The sequence below is a fragment of the Grammomys surdaster genome, unplaced genomic scaffold (genome assembly GCF_004785775.1).
Source record: "Grammomys surdaster isolate TR1022 unplaced genomic scaffold, NIH_TR_1.0 205, whole genome shotgun sequence".
Lineage (NCBI taxonomy): Eukaryota > Metazoa > Chordata > Mammalia > Rodentia > Muridae > Grammomys > Grammomys surdaster.
The window spans coordinates 2,833,289-2,845,489 of NW_021604650.1; the positions used below are offsets into that span (position 1 = coordinate 2,833,289).

Sequence of the window (12,201 nt, forward strand, 5' to 3'; positions counted from 1 at the left end):
AGCCGAGCGGACGCCCCTCGGGGCCGCGCCGCAGCCCCCCGCGTCCCTGCTTATCATGCCCCGGGCCCGGGCCCGGCAGCCGGAGCAGCCAGGACACCATGCCGGAGGGCGAAGGTGGAGACGGCGGGGAGGTGCCCGCGCTCGTTCCGGACGGCGAGCCGCTGCGGGAGGAGGTACTAGGGGCAAGTAATGGGAACGGAGCCAGGGCTGTAGAGAGGTGAAGGGGACAAGTAGAGGGGCGATTCCCGGAGAGGGATTGAGGAGGAAAGTCCCGGAGCCCCTCCAGCAATGACGTCATTGGGGAGACAGCATTCTGGTAGGGGTCGAGGCTTCGGGATCCACGTAAGTCAAAGCAGGAATGGGTGACAGGAAGGTAGGGGAGACCCTGACCCTCGGCGCCCCCTCAACCATCTTCTCCTGTCCTGTGACGTCAGCCTCTGTGGCCCAGACGCGTCCCTGTTCCATAGCGCAGCCGGGGATGCTGTCCGTGACTGCTAGGGCCATGGGGTCAGGCCCCCAGTCCAGTCCAGTTGCTCACGAGGTGTCGGGCGGTGCCTGCAATGCAGTAGCGGTGGCAGGGACTGGAGGTGGGGGAGGGAAAAAGGGAAGAGAAAGGAGCAGAGCCGCTGCTGATACCTTTCTTTCCCCCAGTCCCAGGTGAGGACTGAGGGCCCACTCCAGTGGTTGAGATTCCCCAGAGCCCCTCCCCGGCTCTTAGCTAGGAGGATGTGCCAAGTGTAAGATGATAGGTGTGGAAAACAGGGTGGTGAGTGGTCTGCGTGTGTGAGCGGGTATAAATGCACTTGTGTGTGTGTTGTGTGTGTGAGAAAGAATTCTGGTGGTGTGTTCCCTGTGTCTTCAGTAGGAACATATATACCCTGTAATCAGGTGAGCCTCTGATGGGTCTCTTGCCTTGGGTCTTCACCCAAGAGTGTGGGTGTGTATGATTTCATGCTGTGCCTCTCTAGTGTGTGTCTAAGTATGGCTTGTGGGTGTCAGGTTGCTCTAGGGTGGGGTAAATGTGCACTGTGATCAGGTGAGGGTCTTACATGTCTAGGTGCCAGTGTGTAACATGTATGTGCATGTGTGTGCTGTGCTGACATGCTCTTTCGTGTGTGGGTAGACCTTGCTACGGCCATGATGCTTGTGCTCTGAAAATAAGCAAGGTTCTGTTGTTTCTTAAATGAGCGAAGGTATTCCTTTGTGGTAGGTGGGTAGGTGGGTCTATGATGAACATGTGTTGGGGGTGTGGATGAGTGGGTGTGTGCCCCTGGCTGGCACAGGTCTAGGTGGCAGAATGCACCTGTAAATTTCATGCACCAAGGCACCAGCCTGCCCTGGATGGGTCTGGGGCCAGTCTCCTCTCTGTTGGACCTCTCAAGGAGTGGTGGGGCTGAGTAGGTGAAATTACCCAGAATCCCACTCTATACTCTCCACCTCTTCTCTCCCAGTTTCCTTTCCCCTTCCCACTTCCTTCGCTTCTATTGACGCCAGAGCTGAAGTAGCGAGGCTGGTAGTCCTACCATGGAAGATATGCCAAGCCCTTTGGGTCAAAAAAGACTTTGTGCTGTCCAGCAACTTGTGTCCCATCCCTTCCCTCAGCACAGATTGGGGATGAAGAATAGCCTCCGTCTGCTCCAAGGCTTGAGGCCTACACCTTCCCCATTTCCCATCTCAGCCCCTCCCTCCACCCCCTCCCAGACTTAACAGCCTCTCCCAAGTCTCTTGCCATCCCTTGTGGAACAAGGGACCAGAGGGAGTCACAGGATAGCAGCAAAAGTGTTTATTCCCAGGGCCAGACCCTGTGCTAACAAATTCCCACATGTGATCTCTTTGAAGATCACAACCTCTTCTTCAACAACTGTGTATGCAGATGAGGAAACAGTGTCAGAGTAGATGAGGGGTCTGCCCAAATCACACTGAGTAGAATGAGTCAGAAGAGTTAGCACTTTAAGGTGTAGCGCTAGGCTCCATAGCCTGCCCCCCAGCACAGACACACACACACACCACTCCTTGCCATATCAGCCCTTCTAGATCACCACAACCAAAATCCAGACCCAGAGAGAGTAAAGATGTAGCCAAATGTGCACAACAAATTGGAGACAGAACAGGAACTACAAGAAGTCAGATTTCTCAGTAGTCATTGGGATGGGGGTCACTTCTTCTCTATTGAGATCTTATTTGGGTAGGGGGCTGATAACTGAGAAACAGCAGGGCACAGGAGAAGGCACGCTCATAGCAGATAAACAAGGTTTGCTACTGTGAGACTTGCTGCAAAATGGCTCAATCAATAGAAGCCTCAGTTTCTTGTTCTGTAAAGTGGGTCCACCTCCTTCACACCAGTGATCCCCCACTGACATGTACCTCTCCTTTCTCTGCCCACCCCGCAGCAGCGGCCCCTGAAGCAGTCCCTGGGAGGCTCTCTGTGTCGAGAGTCTCACTGGAAGTGCCTGCTCCTCACACTGCTCATCCATGCCTGTGGGGCTGTGGTGGCCTGGTGTCGCTTAGCCACTGTGCCCCGCCTGGTCCTGGGGCCTGAGGCAGCCTTGGCTCGTGGGGCTGGTGGTCCGCCGCCCACCTACCCAGCCAGTCCCTGCTCCGATGGCTACCTGTACATCCCATTGGCCTTCGTCTCCCTCCTCTACCTCCTCTACCTGGCAGAGTGCTGGCACTGTCATGTGCGGTCATGCCAGGCGCCTCGCACTGATGCCAACACCGTGCTTGCCCTGATCCACCGGCTGCAACAGGCTCCGCCCTGTGTCTGGTGGAAGGCCACCAGCTACCACTACGTGCGACGTACACGCCAGATCACCCGCTACCGCAATGGGGACGCCTATACCACCACACAGGTCTACCATGAGAGGGCGGACAGTCGCACAGCTCGGGGTGAGTTTGACTACAGTGCACATGGTGTCCGTGATGTCTCCAAGGAGCTCGTGGGCCTAGCAGACCACGCAGCCACGCGGCTGCGTTTCACCAAGTGCTTCAGCTTTGGAAGTGCTGAGGCCGAGGCCTCGTACCTCACACAGAGAGCTCGCTTCTTTAGTGCCAATGAGGGCCTGGACGACTACCTAGAGGCCCGCGAGGGCATGCATCTGAAGGATGTGGACTTCCGTGAGTCCCTCATGGTCTTTGCAGACCCCCACAGCCCACCCTGGTATGCCCGAGCCTGGGTCTTCTGGCTGGTGTCTGCAGCCACGTTGTCCTGGCCACTGCGAGTGGTGGCAGCCTATGGGACGGCCCATGTGCATTACCAAGTGGAGAAGCTTTTCGGTGCCAGCTCACCGCCCCCAGGGGCTGTGCCCAGCGGGCCACCTCTCTCGCGTGTAGCCACCGTGGACTTCACAGAGCTTGAGTGGCACATCTGCTCCAACCGGCAGCTGGTGCCCAGCTACTCGGAGGCTGTGGTCATGGGTGCCAGCTCTGGGGCCTACCTGCGAGGCTGCCAACGCTGCCGTCGCTCTGTCAGCAGCAACTCCCTGCCTCCCGCACGTCCCAGCGGGCCTCGCCTACCCTTCAGCCGCAGCCGCCTCTCGCTAGGTGCTGGGGGCCGAACCACCCCAGGGGTCTTCCGCAGCTTGAGTGGAGGTCCCTTGGGACGCAGAGGGGAGGACACGGAGCCTCTGGAAAGCCCTCCGTGCTATGAGGACGCCCTTTACTTCCCGGTGCTCATTGTCCACGGGGACAGCGGCTGCCGTGGAGATGGGCAGGGTGCACTCTGAGATACCCGCCCCCTACAGTCCCAGAACACCCCTCTCTCCTCACCATCTCACCACGGGCTTGGATGTCTGAATAACTGTCAAAAACAGGAAAGAAAACAGACCAGCCATGCACAAGGGGTGGGAGTTGAGTGGGATCCTTAGACTAAAATTGCGGTGACACGCGGTCCTTTGAGGAGGAAGTAAACACCATGTAAGTTGAGTCTGTGATCTGTCCCCAGCATGGCTCCCCCAACCATCACCATGTTCCCCTGTGATAGCAGATGATGCTGGGCAGGGAGAGAAGCGTCCAGAAAGACTGGGCTGCGGGGAGACCTGGGCACGGCTGCCTGTCTCTCTGCCATGGCTGAGCTACATGGGGAGCCCTCCTGCAACATAGAAGCACAAACTGGTGGCTTGGGACCATGGCCAGCTGGGATGGCTGTCCTGAAGCTGAACAGCTGGCCGTGGCTACCCCAGAGCTTGGTCCCCTGCCCACCAGAGTCCCCATCCTCCTCTGCTCCATCCCCTTCATCTGCCCTCTGATCTCTGCTCAGGGCAAGTGCCCTGATTATCCCTCGACCCTAAGGTGTGGTTAGTCCCTCCGCAGCGCCCAGTTCTTAGAGCACAGACTTGCTCTCTTGCTCCCACCTCAGTCTCCCTGGTTCCTGTTGCACCTTGACTACATCCAGCTTTCTTTATGACCCAGGTTTTCCAACTCTGAGCCCCAGCATCCTGAAATTCATATCTGCCTCTGTCAGCCACGCAATATCTTGTCCCCACCATTCCCCCAGGCTTCTCTGCTCTTCACCTTCTAAGTGACCCACAGGATGTAGGACTACAGGGCATCCGAGGGGCTCTGCCCTGGTCACAGCCTCTTGGACGATGCCCTGGCCTTGCCTTGAAGGCCTCTGCTTCTCCCATTCATGGAGCCTGTCCAGGGGACACCATCCCTCCCTAGGGAGAACAGAATAGTCCCTTCCCTTCCAACTGGGGATTCCACCCCCTCTCAGGGGCTGGCGGGGGAGGGAAGAGACAGAGAAAATTAAATAAAGTTATGAAATGGAAAGGTTTCATACGTGTGTTCCTGGGTGACAGATCCAAGGCCACTGCTGCAAGCCCATTGAGTGCACTGAGTCAAGTGGGCTCAGGGAGTAGACCCAGGGGGAGCGTCTAGCATTCAGACACACATAGTGGGAACCTTCCTGCCTCTCCAAGGGCCTCTGAGACCTAGGTTTGAGATGCCCTGAGTGGTGGCTACACTCAACTCCATTATTAGAACCTGGTTACATATGCATTGTCCCAAGTGACTCCTCTTCCAGCCTGGTGGCAATTGCAGACCTTCTGGGCTTGCAGAGAACTAAGGGGTGATGTCTAGTTCCCACTGAGGGGAGAAAGCTATGGCCTGTAACCTAAATACAGTTCCATTTGTGGTCACTGAGCAGTCTGGGGCAAGTGGACACAAAGCTGAAACAGGGCAAGCCAGAACGGAATCTAAAGAAAGAGAATAAAGAACAGAGGAAGGGCCTCACTCATGGAGGTGGGGCACAGGAAAGTGTCTGAAGTGTTAACATTGTATGCAGACTTTGCTCACGATGTCTATTGTACAAGAGTGCTGGGCTGGGGGAAGCAGGAGTGTAATCATTCCCTAGCTTTGAGTAGCATGAGGGAAACAGAAGCAAAGACCTGTGGCTCTAGACCAAACACCAGAATCTGTGTTTAAACTGGAGTCATGAATAGTTGAAAAGGGAAAGCCGAGGTTTTACATGAAGACACTGAGCCAAAGTCCTGCTGCCTGCAGTGAAGTAGGTAGAGTCTAGCATGCAAGAGGCCCAGGGTTCCAGCTCCAACACTGAATAGCAAGTGTGGTGATGTGAGTCTATCATCTCAATGTTCAGAAGGTAGAGGCAGGAGGTTGGAAGTTCAAGGTCATGCTCAGCTAGGTATGGAGTTCAAGATTAGCCTGGGATACCTGAGACTCCATATAATAAATAAAGAAACAATTGAAGTAGAAAACCTTACAGTACCCCCAAATACCAAGAAGGCTTCCTGGGGAAGGCCTCTGCCTTCCCTCTTCCTCCTCTGATACCATAGCTTCCAACTGCTCACTGACCATTCTCCCTTCCTCAGTAGTATAAATCCAATTGTACCCTAGATGGCAATGACCCCAGCCAAAAGACAACATGTCTACCCTCCCTTGCATGTATAGTGTGACATAATTCTAAGACATAATCAGAAGGAGTGGGAAGGGATTTCTAATGATGTCCTTTAAGGTAGAAACAATGTTGGAGAAACCCATTGGTTTTTTGTTTGTTTGTTTTGCTTTGCTTCATCCTGTATTCACATTGGAATGTACATGTGATAGCTGGAACTCTAGCAGTTATCTTGGATCTGGAGGTAACTTTGAAAATTGCAGCCATGTTCAGAGAATAGTAAAATCAAGAAAGATCCTGGGTTCCTACTGACTCATTGGGGTCCCCAAATTACTCCTGGTTGCCTACTTCCAGACTTTAATGAAAAAGGAGTAAAATGTGGTTTATTTACGTCACGATTTTCCCCTTCATTGCTATTACCAACAGCCTTTCTTGTCAGGTGGTGTGCGCGCCTTTAATCCCAGCACTCAGGAGGCAGAGGCAGGCAGATCTCTGTGAATTTGAGGCCAGCCTGGTCTGCAAAGCAAGTTCCATAATAGCCAGGGTTATATAGAGAATCCCCGTTTTGAACAAAACAAAAACAAGAAGAAACTATGATCTTTGCCATCTCTTTTTCCAGCCATGGGTCAAGAATTCAGTCAAAGCACAGTGAAGACCCCCTGTGTCTGCTTATCACATAGAGGGCCTCCTCTGGAGGTCTCAGGAGTCCAGCTGGGTTGTTCTGAGGTTCCTTCATGCACGGGTCTGGCATAGGCCTCAAGGGACTAACTAGAGGTGTTGGCTAGAGCAGCCACTCATGGACTCCTGTGGCCTGGGTCTCCTTATGCCCGTCAACTGGCTGCACGGAGAAGGAGAAGAATAAGGGGGCCGTGTTGTCACACAGAGGCACAGCTGAAGGTTAGACATCAGGCTTCAGTGGGGAGAACATAGATCCCACTTCTCTACCGGGTGTGGTAGCACAGCCCTGGAATCCCAGAACTAGGAAGTGAAAGCAGAAGAATCAGGAGTTCAAGGTCACTTTAGACTGCATAGTGAGTTCCAGTCCAGACTCTGGTACCTAAGACCTTTTCTCAAAAAACAAAAATAAGCAAACCAACTTCTCCCCCTTCAAGAAAAGAAACAAACAAACAAACAAACAGGAGATGGAGGAGATAATCATTCTTCCTTACAAATGAGATGATGGTTGAGGCCAGGCCACTGCCTGTGCCTCTACAGCTTGCTGTGCCTTTATGATGTTGTCTGGAGGCAGGGTTGCAGCAGTATGTCAGATGTGGGTCTTCTCAGGACGCAGTGACCTGCTACATTTATTGGGGTCTTTCATACTCATAAATTCAGGTGACAGGGATGATAGACAATTTTTGGATTTTTTAAAGACAGAGGTGTGTGTGTTTGTGTGTGTGTGTGTGTGTGTGTGTTTGTGTGTGTGTTTGTGTATCCCCTGGCTGTCCTAGAAGAACTAGTTCTGTAAACCAGGTTGGCCTCGAACTCACAGAGATTCACCTGCTTCTGCCTCCAAAGTGCTGGAATTAAAGACCTGTACCACCACTGCCCAGTTTAAGTACACTTCTAATGCTATAAATCCCTCAGGCTGTGATATTCAGTTATAGCAACAGAAAACAAGTTAGTCCTATTTCCCCAGAATGATTGGAGTGTCGGGGCTCACTGCAGACACCCTGGCAGTTTTCTGGGATTCTCTCAGCAGCACCGTATGGTGAACGGACAAACCCACATTGTCAGCCTGGACCTCTGACTGAAGTTGCAGATGCTAGTGTCCATGGTTTGGGCAATCCAGAGATAACAGCCAAACACTTGAATCTCAACACTGACAAACAAGATGTCTCAGTCAACACACACAACTCAAGGACTCCCCATTAGGCCTCATCACCCCAGTGCTGCCACATTGTAAATCAAAACTCAGCATGAGATAGGGACAAACCACTGAACATGATACCTCCTCAGAATGGCTTTTCATATATCCCTACCTGAATAAATGACACCACCCAGGGAAATAAGGCAAAACTCAGAAGTTAGGGCTGGAGAGATGGCTCAGTGGTTAAGAGCACTGGCTGCTTTTCCAGAGGTCCTGAGTTCTATTCGCAGCAACCACATGGTGGCTCACAACCATCTGTAATGGGAACCAATGGCCTCTTTTGGTGTCTCTGAAGAGAATGATGGTGTACTCACATACATAAAATAAATAATAATAAAAAAAACTCTTAACAAAAACAAAAAACCTTTTGCCTGGTGGAGGTGGCACGTACCTTTAGTCCCAGCTCTTAGGAGGCTGAGGCAGGTGGATCTGTGTGATTTTGAAGAAAAAAACAAACAAACAGAAAAACAGAACAAAGCAACAATAACAACAAAGTCTTTAAAAAATAAAAACCTGTGGGGCGGTGGTGGCGCACGCCTTTAATCCCAGCACTTGGGAGGCAGAGGCAGGTGGATTTCTGAGTTCAAGAGTTCGAGGCTAGCCTGGTCTACAGAGTGAGTTCCAGGACAGCCAGGGCTACACAGAGAAACCCTGTCTCGAAAAACCAAACCAAAAAATAATAATAATAATAAAAAAAACAAAAAAATAAAAAATAAAAACCTCAGACATCTTACCAGCCTTTCCATCTCCTTCCCCTTCAGTCCATCGGTGGGTCCTGCACAAATCTGCATGCCCGTTCCTCTCAGCTCTGTCCCCTTCATGGCCCAATTCCCTCGCTACCTATACTCAGGCCAAATCTTCTGTTGTCTGCTGTGCTGGCTAATTTTATGTCAAGTTAACATTGAGCTAGTCACTTTGGGAGAGGAAATCACAACTGAGACAATGCCTCCACTAGATGTCTTAGTGCATTCTCTTGCTTACTGATTGATGTGGGAGGGAAGGCCCAGCCCATTCTGAGTGATACCACCTCTGGCTGATGGTTCTGGGTGCTATAACAAAGCAAGCTGAGAAAACCATGAGAAGTGACCCAGGAAGCAGTGTTTTTCCATGGCCTCTGCTTCAGTTCCTACCTCCAGGTTCCTGCCCTGCTTGAGTTCCTGCTTGACTTCTCTCAGTGATGGAACAGTGTGACCTGGGAATTGTGAGCTCTAACAAACCCTTTCCTTCTCAACCTGTTTTGCTCAAGGTGTTTTATTACAGCAATAGAAACCCTGACTAAGACACCCCACCAGTGCTCTCTGTTCATGAAGGGTTTTGGTGTGTTCACAAGTGGTCTTGTTTTATGGAGTAACTTTAATTTTTTCAAACCTTTTTTTTTTTTAACAGACTTAATTCATTCATGTTTCTAGTATAAATACCCTTATGTTCCACAGCTGGAGCCTGGGTCCTCTGAACAGACTCTAGTGTGGGTCTTCACAAGATGATCAGTGAATTCCTGAGACGGAGACTTGGTGAACACAGTCTCTTTCCAGAGGTCGAGGGTCAGGTAGCTGTAGGTCTTGGAGATGGCATTAAAGGTAGCTTTGGCAAAGTTGCCCAGGGTGGCAGTTCGGCCTCTAGCTGAAGTGTAGCAGTCATCTTGCCTGCCATCATCAGGAGCTTCTTGAGTACAGGAGCAGAGACAATGCCAGTGCCTCTGGGGACAAGGATGAGACACACCAGCACAAAGCCACAGCAGCCTGTCACCTTGCATGGAACAGTGCGGGGCTTGCCAATCTTGTTCCCCCGGTAGCCTCTCCACACAGGGACAATGGAAAGCTTGGACGAAGATGATAGCCCCTCCAATGACAGTGACAACCTCCTTGGAGCATTCAACACCAAGGCCAATGTGACCACTGCAGTCCCCAACAGCGATGAAAACTTTGAACCTGGCCCGCTGGCCAGCCTGAGTCTGCTTCTGCACTGTCATGGTTTCAGAACCTCATCCTTTAGGGATGCACACAGGAAAAAGTCAATGATCTCAGATTCCTTAATGGTCAGGGAGAACAGGGAGATCTCCTCCAAGGACTTGATCTTCAAGTCCTTAACCAGGTGGCCCAGCTTGGTGATGGGGATCTACTCCTTGTCTTCAGCTCCATAAGCCCGGGGCCTCGACCACCACCGCAGCCCCTAAGACTACTGCCAAATCCTCTGCCAAAGCCACCTCGGCCTCCGAATCCTGGGCTCCCAGGTCCTCCGGGCCCTCCCGCTGCACTGGCGTCATCCGCCATTTGTTGTTTTCCCGAAGAAGCTCAAACCTTATTTTTAACGATGGTTCTTAGATGCTTTAACCTCCCTTGTAACCCACCACCCACCAGAAGTAGTGGAAATGAAAGAATACGAGGGAAGTAGACCTGTTTAGAAAGGTTCTTTGGAGCAACTCTCATCTGTGTCGTCTGGAAATCAGTTCAGTTCACAGATCAGTAGGCAGCTTGATTCACTCACAAACACTTCACAGATACACTAGCAGTCCAGTAAGGTAGAGTTGGGTTAGCAACAGTAGTGACATGACCTAGCAGAGACAGCCAGGCCTCAGCCTTGGCACAAGTCAGTAGGAGAGACCAGGAGGAACGCCAGGAGTTCTCGGCTGTGCCTCTCTCAGGGAAGTGAAGATCAGCGAAGATGAGACACACGTGTTGCACAGCTAGCTCTATAAGCAAGCCTCGCTTAGGCTCTGCCACTGTCCATCCAGTCCTACTTATACCCTCCAAACATCACATGTCCTCCATGTGTCTTGCCTCAGCACGTGTGTCTGTCTCAGCTGACATCACTCTGCCAATCAGCCCAAGTCCAAGGAAGTGTCAAGAAACTGCAGCACACCACCAGAAGTTTCTTGGTGTGTTTCTCCCTATGGAGTCCCAGCAAATGCAGCACAAGTATGCAATGTAAGGCAGACCAATACATACATGTCGTTACCAAAGAATCCTTCACCATGTGTCCTTTCACATGCTTGCTTTAGCAGAGCATCCTTTCACCTGTGTCCACTTCAGCTAAACATTCCTTCACACGTTTGCCCCAGCAACCATCCAACCAGCTTTCCAAAGAAGCCTTCAGTTTCCACTTCATTATGGATTCTTCCTGCTGTCTCTGGCCACTTTGGTGTCCTGACCTTATTGGAGTCTGATGCATGGCAGGGTTTCAAGAAATACTGAAGAGATGAGTGGCCAGGTGGCTGAGTCAGAGATGGAGGATACACTAACTACTAGAGAAGGTCTTCCCAATTTTTCAGACAAGCAGGCAAGCTCAGAACAATTAGAAAACTTGCGGGAGGTCCCCCAGCTGTTATGCAGCAAAGCTGGAACCTACCCAAGCTGTAAGACATAGACTGAGCACTACTAATGCTGACTGACCTTCCCATGAACACCTCTGATGTCTCTGAAATTTCTGCTAAGCATGAGCTGCAAGGCGCCCATACTACAGCCTGTGGCCAAACACTGCCCAGATTGCATGTATGGAGGAAATGCTTTATTTCCTGATACTCCCTAACCCAAGCCACAGGTGGTTAACTCTTACTGAGAGAAAAAGTCAATCCCATTATTGTCAGCCTTAAGGTCTTCCATGTGCCACCAAATCCCTAAAGTTTCTGGAGCTGAAAGCATTAAGACCTAAGTTCAATCCCCAGTACCCAGGTCAAAGGCTAGGTGGTTCTTGCACTTGATGCCAGTATTGGGGAGGGAGAGACCGCAGGATGCCTGAGACTCCCTGGACAGCCAGCCTGAAGTCCCAGTGACAGACCCTGTCACCAAAGGTAAGGTAGACAATCCCTGAGGAAAGACACCCAAGGTTGACCTTTGGCCTTTGCACATGCACCTGCACACACCTGGCTGTATTAGCTGTCTGTTCTGTTGCTGTGACAATATACTGCCAAAAGCAACTGAGGGAAGGATTTTTTTATATAATTTATTTTTATTTCATGTGCATCTGTGTTTTACTTGAATGTATGTTTGTGTGAAGGTGTTAGATCCCCTCGAACTAGAGTTACAGACAGTTGTAAGCTGCCATGTGGGTGCTGGGAGTCGAACCTGGTCCTCTGGAAGAGCAGACAATACTCTTAACTACTGAGCCATCTCTCCAGCCCAGGAAGGATATATTTTGGCTCACAGTTTCACAGTACAGTCCATCATGACTAGGAAGTCATGAGAGCAAGAGAGGTTACTACTACCTGCATTTCCCTTTGGAGAAAGGGACCCCAGACCATGGAATGGAGCCACTAGGGTAGGTCTTCCCACCTCAATAATCTAGTCTAGAAAATCTCTCTCCAACCCACACAAAGGACTGCTTCCAAGGTGATTCTATATCCCATCCAGTTGATGGTTGAGATAAACCATCACACCTGGGCCAATACAAACATGCACACACATCTCAAAAAAAAAAAAAACCCCTTTTTTTTTTTTTTTTTTTTTTTTGGTTTGGTTTTTCGAGACAGGGTTTCTCTGTGTAG

General features: G+C 51.0%; 1 protein-coding gene and 1 pseudogene across 1 annotated transcript; one reads left to right on the top strand and one right to left on the bottom strand.

The window, feature by feature from the left end:
* Nucleotides 1–4,770, top strand: Tmem151a (transmembrane protein 151A). Its single transcript, XM_028771137.1, has 2 exons — nt 1–173; nt 2,391–4,770. The coding sequence occupies exons 1-2, from the start codon at nt 99–101 to the stop codon at nt 3,720–3,722; spliced, it is 1,407 nt and encodes a 468-aa protein (XP_028626970.1). The 5' UTR covers nt 1–98; the 3' UTR covers nt 3,723–4,770.
* A 4,371-nt stretch (nt 4,771–9,141) lies between these two features.
* Nucleotides 9,142–9,984, bottom strand: LOC114624187 (annotated as a pseudogene).
* Nucleotides 9,985–12,201: the final 2,217 nt, after the last annotated feature.

Coding starts and splice junctions, on each gene's coding strand:
- Tmem151a (XM_028771137.1), top strand. CDS start 99: ATGCCGGAGGGCGAAGGTGGAGACGGCGGGGAGGTGCCCGCGCTCGTT. Junction 174..2,390: donor GCGAGCCGCTGCGGGAGGAG/GTACTAGGGGCA, acceptor CCCACCCCGCAG/CAGCGGCCCCTGAAGCAGTC.